Here is a 26,257-nt window from a genome sequence, read left to right as displayed (position 1 = left end):
ACTGAACAGGGACACCACACTCGACGTGACCGTACTGAACAGGGACACCGCACTCGACGTGACCGTACTGAACAGGGTCACCGTACTCGACGTGACCGTACTGAACAGGGTCACCGTACTCGACGTGACCGTACTGAAGAGGGACAGTGCAGTGAATGCTGAACAGGAGGCTGAAGAGACTGCAGGAGCAGTGCAGGCCACGTGTTTCCGTTTGGAGAAGATCAAACAGCAGCTACCAATTGCAGAAATGAGGAAGAATACAGATTCGATGGATAATGTGCTGGATGTGTGGTACATGCTGCCTTTTGCTGACTTTCCCTCGATTGAGGAAGAGACCTTTGGCCCTTCTCCCATTGAGTCAGGTGTAGCGGGGAGGGTTAGCTGTGTGCAGTGTGGGGCATGAGTGAGAGGTTGAGAGTGGAGTTGGTAGTGGGCCCAAGGTATCCCCAGTTGTGTCCGACCCTGAAGGGTTTAGGTGAGGGGGTACGGAGGTCTCAGAAGGATTAGGGAACTCCCAGATAGTTGGCCTAAGTAGCGCCTGAGGAACAGGGCGTGAGGGTTACTGTGTGGGGAGGAGATGTCACTGTTTGTGCTTGGGTTACGGTGTGTTGGTAGGAAAGGTGGTGAGTTTTTTAATAGTCATGAGGACATGACTTTTATTTGGTGGGGGGAGAGTGTAAAGGGGGTTTCTTTTTCTTTGTTACTGTTGGGGAAGGGTTTCTTTGTTTTGTTAAAAGCAGGAATGTTTCTTTGTTGCGAGAGAGTGCTGGAAGCTTGTTTGGGTTAAAATTTACTGATAACGAGAATTGTATTCCTTTGTAAACCAAATGGGGATTAATGTTCTTTCTTCTGAGTATGTAAGCTTTTGTCGACGGGCTTTTGGGCAGATCGGTGCGAGGGGGTTGAGAGAGAGGACGCAATGATGTAAGCTAGGCGAGGAACGGACCCCAGGCGGGGGTCCGAGGCCAGGAGGTACTCTGAGGAGGGGGGATGAAGCTAGATGTGGTTGGTTGACCACTCGGAGGGTCCTGAGCTGCGAGTCGAGGAGTTCGGAGGGGCTTTGAATGGTGGCCAGAAGACTTCAGTAATTGAGCTCCAACGGTTGTGCACAAAGTGGTTTGGATTTTGATAAGTTTGGCGCCTTTTCTTTATTTGTTTCTTCATATATACTGTATCGTTATTAATCACTTAGTTATAGTAACCTTTACAAATTGTACTCATTTAATCGCTTATGGTGTACTGTCTGTTTTTGGGCGAGGTGGGGACATCACACAGCATCCATACCAGCTGATTACCCAGTCTGGCGGGGCCGAAGGCTGCTCCCCCTAGACGAGAACGAGCTGAGCGGGCCTGAGGTGACCCAGGGAGTTACATATACATTCTCTGATAATGAATGCATTTTAAATCTCTGAACCCACAGATGGCCCTTGATCTTTGATGGAGATCGAAGCTACTGCACAGTGACCTGAGCCAGTACCTTTTCTGGATGGCACAGAGATGGGGACAATTTCTTTCACAAAAAATCCGGACTTCTGCGCTGTCTCAGTTCTCTCCTGCGACTGCAGAGCGAACCTGTCCTGGGCTTCCCGGCTCACATTCCATGATTTGGCCACGTTCTCCGCTGAGGAATGAAAAAACGATATAATAAACACTAGCAAACAAGAAGTTACTCAATCACCAGCCACTTCAAATGTAAAGGGACAGTACACAGTTAATGGCAGTGTTGATGACCAGAAAGATCTTGAGGTCCAGTCATGTCTCCATGAAAATGGCTGCACAATTTTGGCACTGCCTATTATTTATGGTACTGCCTACACCGTTTTGTGCACTTCATGCAGTCCTGTGTCGGTCTGTCGTTTAGTGTAGTTTCTGTGTTGTTTTACGTAGTTTCAGTGTAGTTTTTGTATTGTTTCATGTAGCACCGTGGCTCAGAAAAATGCTGTCTTGTGTTTACTGTGCACTGTATCAGCAGTTATGGTCGAAATGACAATAAAAGAATGACTTGACTTGATAAGGTGGTAAGAAAGGCATTTGCCATGCTTCTCTTTATTAGTTGAGACAGAGAGTCAAGGACCTGCACCACACACAAAATGCTGGTGGAACGCAGCAGGCCAGGCAGCATCTGTAGGGAGAAATACAGTCGACGTTTCGGGCCGAGATCCTTCGTCAGGACTAATGGAAAGAAGAGATAGTAAGAGATTTGAAAGTGGGAGGGGGAGGGGGAAATTCAAGGTGATAGGAGAAGAAACATCCGAGACGTCGACTGTACCTATTCCTATCAAAGCTGCCTGGCCTGCTATGTTCCACCAGCATTTTGCGTGTGTTGCTTGGATTTCCAGCATCTGCAGATTTCCCTGTAGATGCTGCCTGGCCTGCTGCGTTCCACCAGCATTTTGCGTGTGTTGCTTGGATTTCCAGCATCTGCAGATTTCCTCGTGCTTGCGAGTTCAAGGACCCAGAAGTTATGCTGCAGCTTTGTAAAGCTCTGGTTTAGCCGCATCTGGCGTTCTGGTCGCCCTATAATTGGAAGGATTTGGAGATCATGGACAGGACGTAGAACATGCTACCAGGACGCTGCCTCGATTCGAGGGCAAATGCTGTAAGGAGAGTCCGGACAAACTTGGGTTATTTTCTCTGGAGCAGCAGAGGTTGAGAGGAGATCTGACAGAGTTTTATAATATTATAAAAGGCATAGATAGAATAGACAGTCAGAATCTTTTCCCCAGGATTGAAGTGTCCAATTCCAGAGGGCATATGCACTTAAGATAAGAAGTTCACAGGAGATGTGCAGGGCAAATTGTTTTTTTTTAAAATACACACAGAGTGATGGGTCCCTGAAATGTTCTACCAGGGACGGTGGTGAAGGCAGATACTGTAGCGGTGTTCAAGAGGCTGTATGGGTAGGCAGGAAATGGAGGGATATGGACCATAGGGCCTGTTCCTGAACAGTTCTGTTCTACATTTAATGTCAGGTACATAACTGGTGGACTAGCTAGTCACCTGTGGCGATCAGACTGTCACCCCCTTGACCGATCTTCAGTTCTGATGTAATGAACCCCTGTGTCCTAATTACCCAGCACTGAGATCACAGTTAGCTGTGGAGAGAAAAGCCTCCGACTTAAAAAGCGAGCGGGGCCTGTGGGACTTCCTGCAGAGCTGGAGATTGAGGGGGGGGGGGGGGGGGGGGTTACTAGGCACTTGGCAAGGGCCAATAAAAAGAAGTTATGTTTAAGCTGAGCGGCCATTGTTGGAGTGAGACAGAGCTAGACTGGGGATCTGAGGCTCTGGCTTGAGAGACCTGGGCAAGAGAGAAACGGCTAGGGCGGGGGTCGGCAACCCGCGGCTCTTTCAACTCTGTGCTGCAGCTCCCTGTGGCTTTGGAAAATAAATGAGTATTTAATTAAAATGTATTTTATGTTAGTTTGTTAGTTTTTGAAATATAAGTCTAAATTTGAAGATTATGGTGATCTTGTACAATCTAAATAAAACGTTGTGGCGACCCATTTCCTGGCACATCCGAACCGGCTCACAATTTGCCAGCGTTCCGGCTAAGGGAGATAGCCTACGGGGGTTTGTGAGTACGTGTCTTTTGGAGCATCCGCACCCATGGGGGGCAGGTTGAGAGAGGCTTAAAAGCAAGGCTGTGTAGTTCGAATAAAGTTATCTTTGACTGCAGTTTAACCACTCCGTGTCGTTATTTTAGCGCTACGTGTAGCACACTGCTACAACGTGTTTTTATCGCTATTAATATACGTCACCACTGCCAATGCCTGACACCCGCCAGTGCGCGATTTCTTTTAATTTTTCGATCCAAGGTAGGCTAACGATGTAGTAACCTTCAACCCAACGTCTTTTTTTCGGAGTTCAAAATGTTTTTGTTGCATGCAGAAATGTAATTTCGTTTGCTCTGCAGGAGTTCATCGATTTCATTAATGCAACACATTATAGTTTGTTTATGCATAGCATAAAGGCAAAAAAAAAGCTGTTGTATGCAGTGTTATTTCATTTTAAATGTCAAACGGGTTTTGTGGCTCCCAGTGTTTTCCTTTCTGTGGGAAGCGGGTCCATATGGCTCTTTCAGTGGTAAGGGTTGCCGACCCCTGGGCTAGGGTGAGGTTTCTATCAAGTTTCTCCTTCTTAATATATTAGTGTCTAGCTGGAGTAGTGAGATGGAGCTTGGGTCAGTGGAGTGCTCCTCATGCAAGATGTGAGAAACTGGGAGCCTTGAGGGAGCACTTGCTAGGGGCGTTGTCAGGTTTGTCCCATTGAAGCAAGGGAAGGACAGTAGGGTGAAGAAACCTCGGTCGACAAAAGATGTGGAACATCTAGTCAAGAGGAAGAAAGAAGCTTACTTAGGGTTTAGGAAGCAAGGATCAGACCAGGCTCCAGAGAGTTACAAGGTAGCCATGAAGGAGCTGAAGAATGAACTTAAGAGAGCTAGAAGGAGGCATGAGAAGGTCTTAGCAAGTAGGATTGAACTAGATATGAGGGTGGAGGGAAACCAGAGTGTAGGAACAGATGTATGGGAGAAGGAAGAAAAAGACAGTAAAGTTCTTTGTACTGAGAAACAGAGAGGAAGAGGTGGAGAATTTATTAAATGCATTTATTTTAATGCTAGGAGCATTGTAAGAAAGGTGGATGAGCTTAGAGCATGGATTGATACCTGGAAATATGATGTTGTAACTATTAGTGAAACATGGTTGCAGGAGGGGTGTGATTGGCAAATAAATATTCCTGGATTTCGTTGCTTCAGGTGTGATAGAATCGGAGGGACAAGAGGGAGAGGTGTTGTGTTGCTTGTCAGAGAAAATATTACAGCAGTGCTCTGGCAGGATAGATTAGAGGACTCGTCTAGGGAGACTATTTGGGTGGAATTGACAAATGGGAAAGGTGTTGTAACACTTATAGGGGTGTATTATAGACCACCTAATGGGGAGCGAGAATTGGAGGAGCAAATTTGCAAGAAGATAGATATTTGTAGTCAGCACAGGGTTGTGATTGTGGGAGATTTTAATTTTCCCACATAGACTGGGAAGCCCATACTGTAAAAGGGCTGGATGGTTTGGAGTTTGTAAAATGTGTGCAGGATAGTTTTTTGCAGCAATACATAGAGGTACCAACTAGAGAAGGGGCAGTGTTGGATCTCCTGTTAGGGAATGAGATAGGTCAGGTGACGGAGGTATGTGTTGGGGAGCACTTTGGGTCCAGTGATCACAATGCCATTAGTTTCAATATAATTATGGAGAAGGATAGGACTGGACCCAGGGTTGAGATTTTTGATTAGAGAAAGGCTAACTTTGAGGAGGTGCAAAAGGATTTAGAAGGAGTGGATTGGGACAATTTGTTTTATGGGAAGGATGTACTAGAGAAATGGAGGTCATTTAAAGGTGAAATTTTGAGGGTACAGAATCTCCATGTTCCTGTTAGGTTGAAAGGAAAAGTTTGAGAGAGCCATGGTTTTCAAGGGATATTGGAAACTTGGTTAGGAAAAAGAGAGATATCTACAATAGATATAGGCAGCATAGAGTAAATGAGGTGCTCGAGGAATATAAAGAATGTAAGAAGAATCTTAAGAAAGAAATAAGAAAAGCTAAAAGAAGATATGAGGTTGCTTTCTCAAGTAAGGTGAAAATAAATCCAAAGGATTTCTGCAGTTATATTATTAGCAAAAGGATAGTGAGGGATAAAATTGGTCCCTTAGAGAATCAGAGTGGACAGCTATGTGTGGAGCCAAAAGAGACGGGGGAGATTTTGAACAATTTCTTTTCTTCGGTAGAAGGAAAAAGAAGATATTGAATTATGTAAGGTAAGGGAAACAAGTAGGAAAGTTATGGAAACTATGACGATTAAAGAGGAGGAAGTACTGGCACTTTTAAGGAATATAAAAGTGGATAAATCTCCAGGTCCTGACAGGATATTCCCTGGGACCTTGAGGGAAGTTAGTGTAGAAATGGCAGGGGCTCTGACAGAAATATTTCAAATGTCAGTAGAAACGGGGATGGTGCCAGAGGATTGGTGTAATGCTCATGTGGTTCCATTGTTTAAAAAGGGTTCTAAGAGTAAACTTAGCAATTATAGGCCTGTCAGTTTGACATCAGTGGTCGGTAAACTAATGGAAAGTATTCTTAGAGATGGTATATGTAATTATCTGGATAGACAAGGTCTGATTAGGAACAGTCAACATGAATTTGTGCGTGGAAGGTCATGTTTGACAAATCTTATTGAATTTTTTGAAGAGGTTACGAGGAAAGTTGACGAGGGTAAAGCAGTGGATGTTGTCTATATGGACTTCAGTAAGGCCTTTGACAAGGTTCTGCATGGAAGGTTAGTTAGGAAGGTTCAATCATTAGGTATTAATATTGAAGTAGTAAAATGGATTCAACAGTGGCTGGATGGGAGACACCAGAGAGTAGTGGTGGATAACTGTTTGTCAGGTTGGAGGCCGGTGACTAGTGGTGTGCCTCAGGGATCTGTACTGGGTCCAATGTTGTTTGTCATATACATTAATTATCTGGATGATGGGGTGGTAAATTGGATTAGTAATTATGCAGATGATACTAAGGTAGGTGGCGTTGTGGATAATGAAGTAGGTTTTCAAAGATTGCAGAGAGATTTAGGCCAGTTAGAAGAGTGGACTGAACGATGGCAGATGGAGTTTAATGCTGATAAGTGTGAGGTGCTATATTTTGGTAGGAATAATCAAATAGGACATACTTGGTAAATGGTAGGGCATTGAAGAATGCAGTAGAACAGAGTGATCTAGGAATAATAGTGCATAGTTCCCTGAAGGTGGAATCTCATGTGGATAGGGTGGTGAGGAAAGCTTTTGGTATGTTGGCCTTTATAAATCAGAGCATTGAGTACAGGAGTTGGGATGTAATGTTAAAATTGCACAAGGCGTTGTTAAGGCCGAATTTGGAATATTGTGTACAGTTCTGGCCACCGAATTATAGGAAAGATGTCAACAAAATAGCGAGACTTAGAGGAGATTTACTAGAATGTTACCAGGGTTTCAGCACCTAAGTTACAGGGAAAGGTTGAACGAGTTAGGTCTTTATTCTTTGGAGCGTAGAAGGTTGAGGGGGGACTTGATAGAGGTATTTAAAATTATGAGGGGGATACATAGAGTTGATGTGGATAGGCTTTTTTCATTGAGAGTAGGGGAGATTCAAACAAGAGGACATGAGTTGAGAGTTAGGGGGCAAAAGTTTAAGGGTAACTCGAGGGGGAATTTCTTTACTCAGAGAGTGGCAGCTGTGTGGAACGAGCTTCCAGTAGAAGTGGTAGAGGCAGGTTCGGTATTGTCATTTAAAGTAAAATTGGATAGGTATATGGACAGGAAAGGAATGGAGGGTTATGGGCTGAGTGCGGGCCAGTGGGACTAGGTGAGAGTAAGTGTTCGGCACGGACTAGAAGGGCCGAGATGGCCTGATTCTGTGCTGTGATTGTTATACGGTTACAGGATTAAGGTGCTCTATACATCCTCTCTACACTGGAGGACGGCCCCAGTGAGGGAAGAACCAATCGGATAAGAGGAATTGTTTGGAGTCGGAGGAGGTACGGGTGGTCCTTAATGAATACCTTGGTTCAGTATTCACCAGTGAGAGGAATGTTGACATCTGTGAGGAAAGTGTAAGACAAGCTGATATGCTACAATATGTCAAACATTAAGTAAAAATGGTGTGTCAGAACTTTTTAAAAACATCAGGACAGGTAAGTCCCCGAACTCCGGGAATGATGGGATGTGAGGGAAGAGGTTGCTGCACCTTTGGTTGATGATCTTTGTATCCACACTGACCACAGGAGTACGTCCAGAAGATTGGAGAATGGCAATTGGTATTTCTTTGTTCAAGAAGGTAGTAGGGATAATCATAGGAATTGCAGATTAGTGAGTCTTACATCAGTGGTGGACAAACTATTGGAGACGATTCCTAAAGACAAGATTTATGGACTCTTGGCAAAGCAAGGGCTGATTAGGGATAGTCAGAATGACTATCACAGGCAACTGAATTCTTTGAGGAAGTGACAAACAAATTGATGAAGGCAGACCAATGTATATGGATTTTAGTACGGAGTTTGATAAGATTCCTCAGGGGAGGTTCATTCTGGAAGTCAGGAGACATGGGATCTGGGGAAACTTGGCTGTGTGGACACAGATGGGCTTACCTGCAGAAGCCAAAGGGTGTTTGGAGTTGGAGTGCATTCTGCCTGGTGTTCCTCAGGGATTTGTTTGGGGATCACTGTTCTTTGTGATTTTTATAAATGACTGGGATGAGGAAGTGGACAGGCGGATTAGTAAGTTTTCAGATGACACCAAGCTTGGTGGTGTTATGGATAGGGTAGAAGGATATCATAGGCTACAATGGGGCATAATTGGGTAGAGAGAGGACATCGGAAACTTGCCTCATTCACTGAAGCAGAGGGTATACAAGAAGAGAGATATGGTACAAGGTTTGGTGCATTAGGGTACTGTGTGCAGTTCTGATCATCACACTAAAGGACCAGAGACAGGCACCTCCAGAACAGCATATTCCCTTAAAGCTGCAGCAAATTCCTCACACGGGATTGAGCAGTGAGAGACAGCAGCGATTAAATCCCTCTTATATTCTTCCAAAGAGTCACTGCCAAGGTGTTAGAGTTGTGTTTGTGCCCGAGACAGCACTGACGACTCGATGAGATGGTGGCAGGTTTACCTGTGATTCCCATGTGGTAACCGTGAAATGCATCCGTCAGCCCATCGCACAGAATGCTATCCTGAAGGGAGGCGTTGCCCATTTTGTATCCAGCTCTCATCTGCACCACGTGTGGAGCCTGGGGACGAAAGGTCCTGCAGTTGTTACAGCCACACTGGCGCAGGTCTGTCCGCTACAGATGCTTGTGATGCACACGCAGTGAAAGGGCGGACATGCAGCACAGGACAATGTCCACAGGGCAGAGATACAGTACAGGACAGTGTCCACGGGGCGGAGATACAGTACAGGATAGTGTCCACAGGGCTGAGATACAGTACAGGACAGTGTCCACAGGGCAGAGATACAGCTCAGGACAGTGTCCACAGGGCAGAGATACAGCTCAGGACAGTGTCCACAGGGCAGAGATACAGCACAGGACAGTGTCCACAGGGCAGAGATACAGCACAGGACAGTGTCCACAGGGCGGAGATTCAGTACAGGACAGTGTCCACAGGGCGGAGATTCAGTACAGGACAGTGTCCACAGGGCGGAGATTCAGTACAGGACAGTGTCCTCAGGGCGGAGATACAGCTCAGGACAGTGTCCACAGGGCGGAGATACAGCACAGGACAGTGTCCATAGGGCAGAGATACAGCACAGGACAGTGTCCACAGGGCGGAGATATAGCTCAGGACAGTGTCCACAGGGCGGAGATACAGCTCAGGACAGTGTCCACAGGGCGGAGATACAGCACAGGACAGTGTCCACAGGGCGGAGATACAGCTCAGGACAGTGTCCACAGGGCGGAGATACAGCTCAGGACAGTGTCCACAGGGCAGAGATACAGCTCAGGACAGTGTCCACAGGGCAGAGATACAGCACAGGACAGTGTCCACAGGGCAGAGATACAGCTCAGGACAGTGTCCACAGGGCAGAGATACAGTACAGGACAGTGTCCACAGGGCAGAGATACAGCACAGGACAGTGTCCACAGGGCAGAGATACAGCACAGGACAGTGTCCACAGGGCAGAGATACAGTACAGGACAGTGTCCACAGGGTGGAGATTCAGTATAGGACAGTGTCCACAGGGCAGACATACAGCACAGCTCAGTGTTCACAGGGCGGAGATACAGCACAGGTCAGAGTCTGCAGGATGCAGGGCGGAAATACAACACAGGACAGTGTCCTTAGATAGTAACCCCATGACCCCGGTACCCAGACTGTACGCAAGCTAACTGCTCTCAGTCTGTGATCACCACGCGACCCTCATGTCTGTCTGCTCTCTGCCCCAAATCCCAGAGGTTCCAGCTGTAGGAAGTTCCAAGTAAAATTTCTTATCAGAGTACATACATGTGGTGAAAATAAACTTGATTTGAACTTTGGGCAACCTTCTACAAAGCAGTAGCTCACTGTACCTGCAACACCAACTTCTGCCTCGCATTGCTGGGCAGTGGTTAGATAATTCCCTCAGCATTTTTACTTCGGAAAGTGGATTATCACACTAGCTGCAGACACCAACCCTCCTTCGACCCCTCAACACCAGGGCCCCAACTCTCTCCAAAGCCGTCCTACCACAACACCCTGCTTCACAGGGGAACTGGGACCAGGCAGCCGATCAGCCGAGACCGTAGCTCACCACTGCCGACTCGGGGGGTGGGGGTGTTCATACCTGGCTCATGCTCTCCATTCCTCCAGCGACCACGATGTCAGAGCACCCCGTCAGGATGGCTTGAGCAGCCAGACACACCGCCTTCAGTCCGGAACCACACACCATCTGGCAGCTCCACGCTGGCACCTGGTAGGGGATTCCTGCCCCCACACTAGCCTGGCGGGCCGGGTTCTGTCCTTCGCCTGCAGAGGAAAGGAAGGTTAGAGCAGGAAAACTGCAGGGACTGACCAAAGCAGACTGCTTCACATGCAGCGGGTGATTCTCTAGTACTCAGAAGACGATTTTGTTGCATTGTGCTTAAGCATTTTCTCTCTCACGAGCCACTGGTCACACTGGGTACTGGTTCCTTCTGTGGTAAGTAACTCACTCGTCATTGCATTGGACAAAATACAACTGTAAATCTCCGTGGTCAAGTGCAGTGCCGACAAAGTGTTTAATAAAACTAGAGCGGGCGCCACAGTTAGTCATGACCATGTACAGCACAAAGACAGGCCCTGGGCCACGCCAACCAAGATTCCCCTCTAAATCAATCCCATCTTCCAGCATTGGTCCACACCTTTCTGAAGCAGGGTTTCCCAGCCAGGGACCACTGCTCTCTGTGTACATGTCCAAGTACTTTTTTAACATGTTCTGCTCAGCCTCTTCCTCTGGCAGCTCATTCCAGAAATGGACCTCCCTCTGGGTGGAAGAAAAATGTATTGCCCCTCAAGTCCTATTAAATCAGTTTTATTATCACCAGCCTGTGTCGTAAAAATTGTTAACTTAGCAGCGGCGGTTCAATGCAATACATAATATAGAAGAAAAAAAACCAAAATAAAATAATAATAAGTCAATGAATTACAGCATACATATATTGAATAGATTAAAATTGTGCAAAAAACAGAAATAATATATATTAAAAAAAGTGAGGTAGTGTCCAAGAGTTCAATGTCCATTTAGGAATCGGATGGCAGAGGGGAAGAAGCTGTTCCTGAATCACTGAGTGTGTGCCTTCAGGCTTCTGTACCTCCTACCTGATGGTAACAGTGAGAAAAGGGCATGCCCTGGGTGCTGGAGGTCCTTAATAATGGACGCTGCCTTTCTGAGACACCCTGAAGATGTCCTGGGTATTTTGTAGGCTAATGAGCAAGATGGAGCTGCAGATGCTTTCGGTCCTGTGCAGTAGCCCCTCGATACCAGACAGTGATGCAGCCTGTCAGAATGCTCTCCATGGTACATCTATAGAAGTTTTGAGTGTATTTGTTGACATAGCAAATCTCTTCAAACTAATGAAGTATAGGCCCTGTCTTGCCATCTTCATAACTACATCGATATGTTGGGACCAGGTTAGATCCTCAGAGAACTTGACACCCAGGAACTTGAAACTGCTCACTCTCTCCACTTCTGATCTCTCTGAGGATTGGTATGTGTTCCTTCATTTTACCTTCCGTTAGTCCACAATCAGCTCTTTCGTCTTACCGACGTTGAGTGCCAGGTTGTTACCGCGATACCACTCCACTAGTTGGCATATCTCGCTCCTGTAAGCCCTCTCGTCACTGTCAGAGATTCTACCAACAATCGTTGTACCATCAGCAAATTTAAAGATGGTATTTAAGCTATGCCTAGTCACACATTCATGGGTATAGAGAGAGTAGAGCAATGGGCTAAGCACACACACAATTGAGGTACATCAGTGTTGATCGTCAGCGAGGAGGAAATGTTATCACCAATCCACACAGAGTGTAGTCTTCCGGTTAGGAAGTTGAGGATCCATATGTAACTTCTGTAACCTCTCAATCAGGATTGTGGGAATGATGGTATTAAATGCTGAGCTATAATCGATGAACAGCATCCTAACATAGGTGTTTGTGTCGTCCAGGTGGTCTAAGGCTGTGTGGAAAGCCATTGAGATTGCATCTGCCGTTGACCTATTGTGGTGATAGGCTAGGGGTCGGCAACGTTTACCACTGAAAGAGCCAATATGGACCCATTTCCCACAGAAAAGAAAACATTGGGAGCCACAAAACCCGTTTGACATTTAAAATGAAATAACACTGCATACAACGTTTTTTTTTGCCTTTATGCTATGTATAAACAAACTATAATGTGTTGCATTTATGAAATTGATGAACTCCTGCAGAGAAAACGAAATTACATTTCTGCATACAACAAAAACATTTTGAACTCCGAAAAAAAGACGTTGGGTTGAAGGTTACTCCATAGGTAGCCTACCTTGGATCGAAGAATTAAAAGAAAGCGCGCACTGGCGGGTGTCAGGCATTGGCAGTGGTGATGTATATTAATAGCGATAAAAAACACGTTGTAGCGGTGTGCTACACGCAGCGCTAAAATAACAACACTGCAGTCAAAGGTAACTTTATTCGAACTAAACAGCCTTGCTTTAAAGCCTCCCTCAACCTGTCCCCGTGGGCACGGATGCTCCAAAAGACACGTACTCACAAACCCCCGTAGGCTATCTCCCTTAGCCTGAACGGTGGCTAATTGTGAGCTGGTTTGGATGTGCCAGGAAATGGGGTCTCCACAACGTTTTTAGATTGTACAAGATCACCATAATCTTCAAATTTCGAATTACATTTCAAAAACTAACAAACCACGGGGAGCCGCAGCACAGAGATGAAAGAGTCGCATGCGGCTCCGGAGCCGCGGGTTGCCGACCCCTGTGATAGGCAAATTGCAATGGGTCCAGGTCCTTGCTGAGGTAGGAGTTCAGTCTAGTCATGACCATCCTCTCAAAGCATTTCATCACTGTCGATGTGAGTGCTACCAGGCGATGGTCATTAAGACAGTTCACATTATTCTTCTTAGACACCGGTTTTTTGCTTTTTGCTTTTTGAAGCAAGTGGGAACTTCGGCCCATAGCAGTGAGAGTTTGAAAATGTCCTTGAATACTCCCGCTAGTTGGTTGGCACAGGTTTTCAGAGCCTTACCAGGTACTGCATCGGGACATTCCGCCTTGCGAGGGTTCACTCTCGTTAAAGACAGTCTAACATCGGCCTCTGAGACGGAGATCACAGGGTCATCAGGTGCAGCAGGGATCTTCACAGCTGTACTTACATATTCCCTTTCAAAGCGGGCACAGATGGTGTTGAGTTCATCTGGTAGTGAAGCATCACTGCCATTCATTCTATTGAATTTCGCTTCGTAGGAAGTAATGTCTTGCAAACCCTGCCAGAGTTGCCATACATCTGATGTCACCTTCAACCTTGTTCGAAATTGTCTCTTCACCCTTGAAATAGTCCTCTGCAAATCATACCTGGTTTTCTGGTACAGACCTGGGTCACCAGACTTGAATGTCACAGATCTAGCCTTCAGCAGACGACATACCTCCTGGTTCATCCATGGTTTTGGTCTGGAAGTGTACAGTAAGACTTTGTGGGTACACACACTCATCCACACAGGCTTTAATGAAGTCGGTAACAACTGCAGCAAACTCATCCAGGTTCGAAGAGGAATCCCTGAATACAGTCCAGTCCGCCGATTCAAAGCAGTCCTGCGGAGGCTCCTGTGCTTCCCTTGTCCAAACCTCCTTGGTCCTCACTGCTGGTGCTGCAGTCTTCAGTCTCTGCCTGTACTCAGGGAGTAGAAATACAACCAAGCGTTCAGACTTCCCGAAGTGAGGGCGTGGAACAGCACGGTAGGCATTCTTGACGGTGGTCTAACAATGGTCCAGTGTGTTGTTTCTTCTGGTGTTGCAAGCGATCTATTGATGGTAATTGCTCAGTGATTTTTTTCAGACTGGCCTGGTTAAAATCCCCCAAAATAATGGTGACATCGTTAGGGTGCGCTGTTTCATGCATGTTGATCCCAATGCTCAGATCATCTAAAGCCTGATTGACATTGGCCTGAGGTGGAATGTATACCGCTACCAAAACGAGAGGACATGATTTGAGAGTTAGGGGGCAAAAGTTTAAGGGAAACACGAGGGGGTATTTCTTTACTCAGAGAGTGATAGCTGTGTGGAATGAGCTTCCTGTAGAAGTAATAGAGGCCAGTTCAGTTGTGCCATTTAAGGTAAAATTGGATAGGTATATGGACAGGAAAGGAGTGGAGGGTTATGGGCTGAGTGCGGGTAGGTGGGACTAGGTGAGATTAAGAGTTCGGCACGGACTAGGAGGGCCGAGATGGCCTGTTTCCGTGCTGTGATTGTTATATGGTTAAAATGACCCCAGACAACTCCCGTGGTGGGTAAAAAGCACAGCACTTAAATGCTGGATATTCCAGGTCTGATGAATAGAATCGGGACAGCACTGATATATTTGTGCATCAAGAAGAGTTGATCATGAGGCATACTCCTCAAACTCTGCTTTTGAGAGACTCTGTAGATCTGTCCTGGCAGTGTATAGTAAACCTGTCGACCTGAATTGCTGTTTCCGGTACAGAAGGGGTTAACCATGATGCCGCGAAACAAAGGGCACACACGGTCCTAATGTCCCTCTGATTCAGCATCCTAGCTCTGAGATCATCATTCACCAGCGACTGCATGTTTGCCTGCAAGGTAATTGTTGGTGGCTTGCTGCCGCTTACGCGCGGGAGTGAGGAGCTGCGGGGGGTGGGGTGGGGGGTCTTTGGGGTTCTATCATTTGACAGTCGTTCATTCTTCGGGGGCGCTCCGCTGTTTTCGTGGATGGTTGCGAAGAAAAAGCATTTCAGGATGTATATCGTATACATTTCTCTGACATTAAATGCACCTTTGACCTTTGTGATGGTCAGTACTGGGAGGTTAAAACCCCATTTCCTGTATGCCTGACCTGCAGCCACACTTCCTGCGTGGAATCCGGTGAACAGTCTGTCCACAATCAGCATTGATTCCGTCAGTTTTAAGAAGCAATAGTTTGTTTAAACTCATTAAGACATCTTTTTTGAGTGTACTGACCTTGGAAGCAGTCGTGCTTTTTCCTATCAGGCTGAAACAAGAATATTTAATCGTATCCATTGAGAGTTCTGCTGCTACATGAGTCGCCCCTAGGCACTCCGAAATGTCTCCCTTTCCACCTTAAATCTCCAGTTTCTGATTCCACAACCCTGGGAAAAAGACTGTGGGCATTTACCCTATTCACGCTTCACATTTATCAGATGGAAGATCCTAACAATCAGAACACCACTGAGGAACAAGTTGTTCAAAGATTGGAGCTGTTTGTGTCCGGGGAGAGAACGGGTAGTGGAACCAGTCCGCTCGGTTGCCTGTGGTACCTTAAAAATGGACATCTTTCCTAAACCCTTCCAGTCGCGCCATTTACTCAAATTAGTTTGAATCTATTGGAGTATCCAGCCCAAAACAACAAAGAACAGAGATTTAAAATATTGCAGAACATTGGTAGGCTATTTGGCAGTTTGGTTGAACACTGAGCTTGGCAAAATGTTTGCAGACATTTTGGCTCCAAGCAAGAAGCCGTCATCAGAAATAGGAGCAGGAGTTGGCCGTCCGGCCCATCGAGCCTGCCCCGCCATTCAATAAGATCATGGACTCACCTCCTTTTCCCCATAACTCTCAATTCCCCCACTGTGCAAAAATCTATCCAACCTTGTCTTAAATATATTTACTGAGGTAGCCTCCGCTGCTTCATTAGGCAGACAATTCCACAGATTCACCAGTTCCTCCTCTGTCCTAAATCTACTCCCCCAGATCTTGCGCCTATGTCCCTAGTTCTAGTAAAGAAGTAGATGCACGTGTGAGGGTGCTCTCTCCTCAGCTTACACACTCATCTGGGGTCCAGATAGATATTGATCAGATGTCAATTTGGTTGGCTTGTTCAAAACCCGGTGGAGAGTTTAGCAGGAGAGGATTCTGACTGGCTAGCTTCGAGGGAGGTCCGTAGGAAGCTTTTGCTTCACTGTTCAGGTCCTGAGATAACCGGCAATTCCCTGATTGTTGATGTTGGTGTTTTTCTTTTCTCTGTAAGGATTCATATGCCGGATTGATGTCAATGTGCTAGCTGATGGCTCCTTTTGTAGGGAGCCACGCTTCAAGAAATTCTCATTCTTTTCTTGTTCTTGCTTGAGTCAAGTCTGTGGCTGTCATCCAGTTGAAATGGTGTCCTCCTTCATCTTCATGAACTGATGCTAACGAGAGTGGGTCCTGCCTTCTGCTCGCTAGCTGACATCCATGTAGCTTTGTCGATACTTCCCGTTTGACCAACGTAGTACTTGTTGCAATCACTACACTGCATCGGTCACAGATGCTCATAAACCGTCTGCAACTTTGAGGAGGCACCTATCAAACCTCAAAGTGCAACAAAATGTGACTGATGGAACAACTGTTATCAACAGAATCCCTTATGAGAGGGCAAAATTGCAGTCAGTGAGAAGAGTTTAAGTGTAACATGGGGGCAATATTTAAAAAGTGTGAGGTTTACAGTACTGAGGGTGTTGTATTTGAATGCACGTAGTATAATGTAGATGATCTTGCAGGGCCGTTAGAGATTGGCAGGCATGATGCTGTGAGCGTCACGGAGTTGTTGCTGGAAGATCACAGTTGAGTGCTTGACGTTCAAGCTTACACGTTGTATTGAAGGGAGTAGGCCGAGGGGAAGGGGTGGCTTTGTTGGTAAAAGAATTTCTTTGATCAGAGGGTGGTGCATCTTCTGTGGAATTCATTAGCACAGACGCTTGCGGAAGCCAAGTTACTGGGTGTATTTAAAGTGGTGGTTCATAGGTTCTTTATAAGTAAGGGTGTCAAAGGTTATGGGAAGAAGGCAGGAGAATGGTGATGAGGGGGAAAATAAATCAACCAAATGGCAGAACAGGCCCGTTGGGCCAAATGACCTAATTCTGCTCCTATGTCTTCAGATCCCATGCTCTCTGCCATCTCACCAGACACCCATTACCACACTCAGCAGAAAGCTAACTCCCTACTGTAAGCCACCTCTCTGTGACTCTAGCTCACTTTTTTCTCTCTCCTGAGGTTGGCATGGTCCAGTGGCCATGCCCCACAGCCCCACTGTTAGCAGCACAATGTTTCTCATATCGCCTTCTGCTAACTCCGATAATCCATGTGACCAGACAACACATCCTCACAGGAACCTTCCTTCTTCCTGCCTCCACCCTGTCTACAACTTCAACCACCTTTTCTAATTCCCAGTCTGATGGAGGATTGCTTCTGCTTCTCTCTCCACAGATGCTGCCTAACTTGCTGAGTGTTTCCAGCATTCTCAGTTTTTTACTTCAGATTTGCAGCATCTGCATTTTTTTTAATCTTTCTTTTGGTTCAAATGTGCTGTTGAATTCTTGGGTACAACCCCACCTACTGTACAGTACCTGCAGTTAAAACATGCCCTAAAATCACTTCAGACACATCTTCTGGCTGTACATTTGCTTTCTTCAGGGCTTCCTTTATCACAACTGATGCGATCTGATGGGCAGCCAGGCTCGATAAACAGCCATTGAAGGAACCTGCAAACACAAACAAGTTCACTCAGATACTGAAAGAAAATGCAACATATAGAGCCTAGATTTCACAATGACACTGCTTCTCTACTTGCTAGCATTGGAGTATAAAAGTTGCATTATTTGCTGTGTAACCAAAACTATGTAGTCAGCTTTGAAACTTGCTATTTGCTATGCATGTATCCAAAATGAAATCTTAAGAATGTAGAAGACATTAGTGTGTTAATAAGAGGAAGCTAAGAGATGTAGACTATGTAGTCTGAACTTGCTATTTGTTATGCATGTACCCAATTTAGTAGGAGAATGAAATCTTAAGAATGTAGAAGACAATGGTGTGTTAATGAGAGGTAGCTAAGAGATGTAGATTAGAACATGATTAAATCAATGGGTAGAAACAATAGTGGCAGATGTACTTGTGATACGCAACTATAGACCGATTGGATACGCTAATACAACTAAACCAGGAGATTGCTATAAAAAATGCTATGTACAAGGATCGGTGGGCAATCAGTGACTAGCTCACTGACTGTCTCGGCTTTGATTTGCAAATTAAAGTTTAACACTTCTTGAAGAATCTTCTGCGTCTCCTGGTCATTTGTGGGGCACGAAAAACCACGACAAAATTGGTGACCGCGGCAGGACCGGAAAGAGACCCGCGGAAAGGAAATGGCAGATTGGGGAAGCTTCCCAGTCCTCTAGGGACCCCCACAAGGCTAACAGAATTAAGGGTGCACCCAAACAAAAGGTAAGCGTTTTTTGCGACAATTTGGACTAAGAATTCTGTTGGTTTTGGGGAGGTCTTGGAGTCTCAGAAGTGTGGAACCACTGCTGAACGGTCTCTCCGGTCCAAAGTATCTGGCAGAATTGGGGGTTAACAGGAGGCTCAGAGGATTGATCAAGAGCACTGCAGTGAGGGCAAGTACAAATAAGAAGTTAAGAAAAATTCCACATGGTGTCGTAAATCTCTGTAGATATCGCTTCGCATAAAACAAAGGTCTGAGCGGGCAGGGAAAGGGAAAGTAGAGAAAATCCTCGTGGATACTGCCTTAAGAGATAAGGGTCTGAATAGATGAGGTGCAAAGAGCAAGTTCTATGGATACCGCTCTGAATAGAGGTCTGTACGGGCAGAACAGAATAGGAAACAAGGACAGTCCAATATATAGTTTAAAGCGCTGGTAGATAGACGATAGACTAGGCATAGAATTAGAGTAAATAATATTATCCAGTAAACGAACTGTGAATCACTGAAATACCTTAAAAAGAGAGAATAACATGACAGGTAAAGGAACAGCAGTAGAGATTCTGAGCAAAAAATTCCCGATAAATAAATAAATATGAGATCACAAAAACTTCAGAAAAATAGGAAAAAAGAACCAAAAACCTGGTCACAAAGTGGCCAAGAGAAGGAACGTTTGATGTAAGTTTGTGCGAAGAAATGGAGGCACTAAATGGAGGCAAAATTACAAACCAAAAGATAAATCTAAGAAAAGAGGGCAAAAAAGAGAACGTGAAATGGAAGTGTTAAAACTCTTCAGAACGGAGGGAGAAAGGCTGAGGAGGTCAGGTAGAATATTGATTACAAGCGAGGAAGACACTAAGGTGCTGGAGAAACAGCCTGTTAGAGAGAGAGGAAGGTACAGTGAGAAGCTGGCTTCGGCTCCGTACCCGGATGCGAAAGAAACTGTAAAGCCCCCTCCCTATAATGAGGAAGGAACCCCTAAGCCGTGTCCCCTGCTGACGGGAACAGTGAACATGCAGGGAGAAGTACACGTTTGGGATAATGAGGAGGGAAAAAAAACAATACGAGAAGGAAAAAGTGGAGATATGGAAGGAGATACAGGCAGAAAGGATAAAGGTGGAACAGGCAAAGAGAGAAATGAAAGAAGAGATTGAACAGATGAAATACTTGAGAGAGGAAAAGGAGTATGAGGAGTATCGGTTATACCATAGAAATAAACAGACTAGAAAAGCAAGTGGCTGTGTGGACAGGAAGGAGGTCTGAGATCTACGCTCCCCCTCAGGTGGGTAGGAACATGTACGCTTGTCATGCTGCTTCAGGAAGTTATAATGTCCCCTGAAGTACAGTCCAACGCTAACTTCCCTGAGCAGTGGACACTGCTACAGCAGAAGAGAAAATGTGACCCTGACCCGACAATCCGGATTGACAGTATAGGACAGCCGAGAGGTATACCGAACGAATTCAAGGCACGGAATGAGATTGCTGCAGGCTGGGAAGCTATCATACCTGTGACAGGTGTAAACAAAAATGTTGAATGGATAAACTATATATACTACAATCAACAGAGATTATCAACTACACTGATGATGCACTGGAGGCCTTAGGGCAACAGCTGGATGCAACTAGCAGGATGGCGTGGCAAAACAGACAGGTACTGGATTGGCTTTTGGCAGAAAAAGTGGGGGGGGTGTAATGTTTGGAGAACAATGCTGCACTTTCATACCGAACAATATTAGCACAGAAGGGTCTTTCACCAAAGCAATAAATAAATTAAAGAATCTACGGACAGAGGTCAAACAGAATGCAGGATTTGAACATCAGTTCTTTGACTGGTTAGAAAGTAGACTCGGAGGGTGGGGAGCATGGCTGACTAAAATGGCAATAACTGTCAGTATTGTATTGTTGAGCTGTGCGCTTGTGCTAAGCTGTTTTCTTCTCTGTCTCAAGTCTCTTGTAGCGCGTGCTGCAACCAAACAATTTCTGATGCTTGTGGCAATTACTGAAGCAAGCTTAGTGGAGAAAGAAACACCCAAAATGTATCGTTACAGCCAACAACACCTGCAGGATGAACAAGAGCAAAACGACAGTGTGGGAGTAGATTGTAAGGGCTTCTGAGTCTTTTTCCCAGTCTCAGGTACAAAGGGACAGGTTTTTGGCTCAGCGGCCCAGGGTAACAGGGAGAGAATACTTTGAGGTCTTGGTGCAGAAAATTATAGTTTAACCCAAGATTTGAGAATAAGTGCTTGAGTTTATTGGGGCTTTTGTGCGCAGACTCTTAGTCTTCTTTCTCTGTGTGAGACCCTCCGGGTCTCAAAGGGGGGATATATTGGAGTATAAAAGTTGCATTATTTGCTGTGTAACCAAAACTATGTAGTCAGCTTTGAAACTTGCTATTTGCTATGCATGTATCCAAAATGAAATCTAAAGAATGTAGAAGACAATGGTGTGTTAATAAGAGGAAGCTAAGAGATGTAGATTATGTAGTGAGTTTGCTATTTGCTATGCATGTAACCAATTTAGTAGGAGAATGAAATCTTAAGAATGTAGAAGACAATGGTGTGTTAATGAGAGGTAGCTAAGAGATGTAGATTAGAACATGATTAAGTCAATGGGTAGAAACAACAGTGGCGGATGTACTTGTGATATGCAATTGTAGACCGATTGGATATGCTAATACAACTAAACCAGGAGATTGCTATAAAAAATGCTATGTACAAGGATCGGTGGGCAATCAGCAACTAGCTCACTGACTGTCTCGGCTTTGATTTGCAAATTAAAGTTTAACCCTTCTTGAAGAATCTTCTGTGTCTCCTGGTCGTTTGTGGGGCACGAGAAACCACGACACTAGTCACTAGTTTCTCCAAGTTCAAAGTGGAGTAGGAGTTTCAGGACAATTACAACGCTGAACTCCACCTGATCATGTGGAGAATTGCCCACATGTGCCCTATTCACAAAAACTGGCCAATGACTACCCAACCAGCCTATTCTCAATGTGTCTTCAGAACACGACTTTACCCTTTAACCCTTGTGACTGGATGGCCAAATTCTGCTCTAAGTGCATTAAGTGTGCAGGTGACACCACCATAGCAGACCACACTGACGAGACAGAGCCCCAGAGTTTTATACAGCTTTGACACAACTTAACTCTTGAACTAATGTCTCAATTATTACAGCCAGTATGTCATATATCTTCTTTACCCCCGATCAACATGCACAGCCACTTTCAGGGAGCATTGGACATCAACACTGCCTTTAACTGTGCTCTACCCCTTACATACAGCCTCCCAAGGTGCCACACCTTAAACTCTGTCAGCATTACTCTGTCCTTATCTGTAACTGATCCATATCCTGCTGTATCCTTTGCCAGTCTTCTACGCTATCCACGACACTATCAATCTTTGTATTGACTGTGAACTTACTCACCCGCCCATCTACGTTTTTATCGAAGGTATTTACAGTATAAATGTAACAAACAGCAAAGGTCCAGTGCCCACTCCTTCAGAACACCACGTTACAGGCCTCCAGCCAAAGTAATCCCCTTTGTCTTCTAATGGCAAGCAAATTCTGTTTGTAAATGCCTAAGTCACCTTGGATCCCATGCGTAATCTTCTGCATGAGCTTTCCGTGAGATATCTTGTCAAATTCCTCACTAAAATCCATGAAGACAACATACACAGTTCCACCTTCATCAATTTTTTAAAAAGAATGTAGGCAAAAGACGGGCAGCTATAGTCCAGTAGGGTTAACATCTGTAGTCGGGAAAATGCTTGAAGCTGTCACTAAGAAATAGCGAAACATTTAGAAGTGAGTGGCTCCATTGGACAGATGCAGCATGGATTCAGGAAGGGTGGGTCCTGTTTGACAAACTTACTGGAGTTCTTTGAGGACATAATGAGTGCAGTGGGTAGAGGGGAACAGGTGGATGTCGTATACTTGGATTTCCAGAAGGCGTTCGATAAGGAGCTGCACAAGGGACTTATAAATAAGATACAGATGCATGGAGTCAGAGTAAGTGTATTGGCATGGAGAGTGGATTGGTTAACCAATAGAAGGCAGAGAGTTGGTATAAATGGGTGTTTCTCCAGTTGGCAGTTGGTGAATGGGGTGCCACAGGGATTGGTGCTGGGCCCGCAGCTGTTTACCATTTCCATTGATGATTTGGAAGAGGGGTCAGAGTGTAGCGTAGCAAAATTTGCTGATGACACTAAACTGAGTGGAAAAGCAAATTGTACAGAGGATGTGGAGAGTCTGCAGAGAGATATAGATAGGTTAAGTGAGTGGGTCAAGGTCTGGCAGATGGAATACAATGCTGGTAAATGCGAGATCATCCACTTTGGAAGGAATAATAAAAGAGATTATTATTTAAATGGTAAAAGATTGCAGCATGCTGTTGTGCAGAGGGACTTGGGAGTGCTTGTTCATGAATCGCAAAAAGTTGGCTCGCAGTTACAACAGGTTATTAAAAAGGCAAACGGAATGTTGGCCTTCATTGCTAGAGGGATTGAATTCAAGAGCAGGGAGGTCATACAGGGTACTGTTGAGGCCGCACTTGGAGTATTGTGGGCAGTTCTGTCTCCGTACTTGAGGAAGGATATACTGGCTTTGGAGGCCGTGCAGAGGTGGTTCACCAGGTTGATTCCAGGGATGAAGGGGTTAACCTGTGAGGAGAGATTGAGTTGCCTGGAACTACACTCTCTGGAATTCAGAAGAATGAGAGGGGATCTTATAGAAACATACAGAATTTTGATAGGGATAAATAAGATAGAAGTAGGAAAGTTGTTTCTATTGGTAGGTGACACTAGAACTAGGGGACATTGCCTCAAGATTCAGGGAAGAAGATTTAGGATGGAAATGAGGAGAAACAGTTTTTCCCAGAGGGTGGAAAATCTGTGGAATTCTCTGCCCAGGGAAGCAGTTGAGGCTTCTTCACTAAATATATTTAAGATACAGTTAGATAGGTTTTTACATAGTAGGGGAATTAAGGATTATGGGGAAAAGGCAAGTACATGGAGCTGAGTTTATGAACAGGTCAGCCATGATCTTATCGAATGGCGGGGCAGGCTCGATGGGCCGAATGGCCCGGATGGCCCACTCCTGCTCCAGTTTCTTATGTAATCAGCTTTGCCACTTCCTCAAAACACTCAATCAAGTTTCAGGACCTGACTACCCCTGAAGGCCATAGCTTTCCAATTGTTTATCAATCCTATTCCTAGGAATCTGCTCCAATTGCTTCCCCACCTCTGAGGTGAGACTCACAAATTTACACTTTCCAGGATTACCCTTCCTTAACAGGGTATCAATGTTAGCTACTCGACAGTCCTCCGGGACCTTGTCTGTAGCTCGAGAAGATCCAAAACGCCCAGTCAATCCATCCCTTGCTTCTCTCAATAAACTTATATAAAAGGCATCGCACCAAACGCTCCTTTATAACCCTATCTACCTGTGATGCCATTTTCAAGGAATTATGGACCTGTATTTCCAGATCCCTCTGTTCTACCACACTCCTTAGTGCCTACCACTCACTGTAATTTCCTACCCTGGTTGGTCCTCCCAAAGTGTCATCTCTCACACTTGTCTGCATTAAATTCCATCTGTTATTTTCAGCTCCTTTTCCCAAATGGTCCAGATAAGCTTTGATAGCCTTTCTTGCCGACCACTACATCCCAGGATTGGTGTTGTCTGCAAATTTGCTGATCCAGTTTACAACATTATCAATTCACTGCATCATTAACATAGATGATTAGCAACTATGGACTCCGCACCAATCACTTACAGGAAGCAGTTAACGCAGAAAACCCCTTTCAAAGGGGACAGAATTTGAGAACAGAATCAGTACTGCTACTGAATACGGAAATCAAATTGACGGGAAGTAGTTGTGTGAAGTGTAGCTTTGATCTCCTAATCCAAGAAAGAATGTCTCGGTACTGCCAGTTCATTTATGGGAACAGCTCCGCTCTCTACTTTCTGCTGGGATCACTCTCCAAATGACACCTTTTATGGGAACACAAACTTCTGTGGATCTCGGAACATGAAGGACACCGTTTTAAAAGGAACGCCACGGACGTTCTGGCGCAGGGAAACACGAAGCAGGCACAAGAATTTTTAGAAGTGTGGTTCTCTTCCAATAACTCTGCAAACAATCATATCGAAATCGATACAAACCCCTACAAGCCCAGGAAATGCAAGCCAACAGAGTTCGAAAGTCAGCTAAAGGGGGACCGTCAATCGAGCAAATGAATGGAAATCTACATAAACACAAGCACTCCCAGAAATTTACACACCAATTCCGCACTGAGGATGTCACCTTGACTGGTGTTGAAAAGTCTGAAAGCTAATTGCCAAGCTCAGCAAACACTGCAACATCAAACACCTCAACCCAAGCTACCAAATGTCAACTGTTTATTTCCCTCCATAGATTCTGCCTGACTTGCTGAGTTCCTCCAGCAGTTTGGGCTTATGAAGAAATACGGCACAGAACAAGCCCTTCTGTCCCAACATCCCACTATTTAACCCGTCCTAATCACAGGACAATTTACAACAACTGATTAACCTACTAACTGTCGCTCAAGATTTCCAGTATCCTCTTCTCTCATCTTCAATCCTCCTCCTCTTCCTGGACACCCTGCTCTGCATCAACTGTCTCGACTTCACCACTCCTGTCTCCCAATTCCAACCTCACTCGTTCCGAACACTCTCAGAAATTCACAACAATTCCACGCTGAGGATGTCACCTCTCTACGCTAATTCTAACCTCACCATCAAAGCGGGGCGCTGTCGCAGACTGCTAGACTGACCCCCACCTTGCTGCAACAACTCTCAGGTGCCTCCTCTCACTTACCCCTCAAACAGGACCCCACTAAGGGGCATCAGGCCATTGTCTCCCACACCATCTCTGATTGTATGAACTCTGGGGATCTCGCAACCACTGCCAGCAACCTTATAGTTCCCTGACCCCGTACCTCCTACAAACCCGCGTGTCCAGATAGACCCATTATTTCTGCTTGTTCCTGCCCCACTGAAATCATACTTCAACTCAGTTTTATACCCCCCCCCCCCCGGTTCAGTCCAATCATATCTACATCTGTGACACTTCACACACTCTGGATCTTTTCAATGACTTCACCTTCTCTGGCCCCAATCGTCTCATTTTCACCATGGATGTCCAGTCCCTATACATCTTCATCCCCCTTAAAGCTCCCCATTTCTTTCTGGACATCAGACCCAACCAGCTCCCCTCCACCACCACTCTCCTCTGTCTGGGAAAGCTGGTCTTCATTCTCAATAATTTCTCCTTCGGTTCCTCCCACTTCCTTCAAATGAAAGGTGCAGCCATGGGCACTCGCACGGCTCCCAGCTGTGCCTGCCTTCTTGTCGGCTACACGGTACAGTCTATGTTCCAAGTCTACACCGGTGTCACTCCCCAACTTTTCCTACGCAACACTGATGACTGCATCGGTGCTGCAACGCCTGCGAGTCTGTTGGGGCCATTCTAATGTATCCAGTGTGGCCTCGGTGAGACCCAGTGTAGATTGGGAGACCACCTCGCCGAGCATCCATCTGCCAGAAAAAACAAGATCTCTCGATGGCCACCCACTTCAATTCTACTTCCCATTCTACCATGCCAGCTCATGGCCTCCTCTGCTACCACAATGAGACCACACTCAGGCTGCAGAAGCAACTTCTTATATTCTGTCTGGGTACCCTCCATTCTGATGGCATGAACATCGACTTCTTGAACTTCTAGTAATTGCCCCCCTCTTCCCCATTCCCTCCTCTCACCTTATCTCTTTAT

General features: G+C 45.5%; 1 protein-coding gene across 1 annotated transcript in view; it reads right to left on the bottom strand.

Moving 5' to 3' along the window:
- acat2 (acetyl-CoA acetyltransferase 2) overlaps nt 1–26,257 on the bottom strand; it is a 70,517-nt gene that overhangs the window by 42,968 nt on the left and 1,292 nt on the right. The window contains exons 2-5 of the mRNA XM_059986547.1: nt 17,598–17,732; nt 10,344–10,525; nt 8,694–8,811; nt 1,478–1,621 (exon numbers count right to left, since the gene is read on the bottom strand). Coding sequence (XP_059842530.1) covers nt 1,478–1,621; nt 8,694–8,811; nt 10,344–10,525; nt 17,598–17,732 — 579 coding nt within the window. The remainder of the gene's footprint in view (nt 1–1,477; nt 1,622–8,693; nt 8,812–10,343; nt 10,526–17,597; nt 17,733–26,257) is intronic.

Source organism: Hypanus sabinus, chromosome 12, assembly GCF_030144855.1.
Source record: "Hypanus sabinus isolate sHypSab1 chromosome 12, sHypSab1.hap1, whole genome shotgun sequence".
Classification (NCBI taxonomy): Eukaryota; Metazoa; Chordata; class Chondrichthyes; order Myliobatiformes; family Dasyatidae; genus Hypanus; species Hypanus sabinus.
Note: the sequence above shows the minus strand (reverse complement) of the source record. Positions and strands in the feature narration are given on the sequence as shown.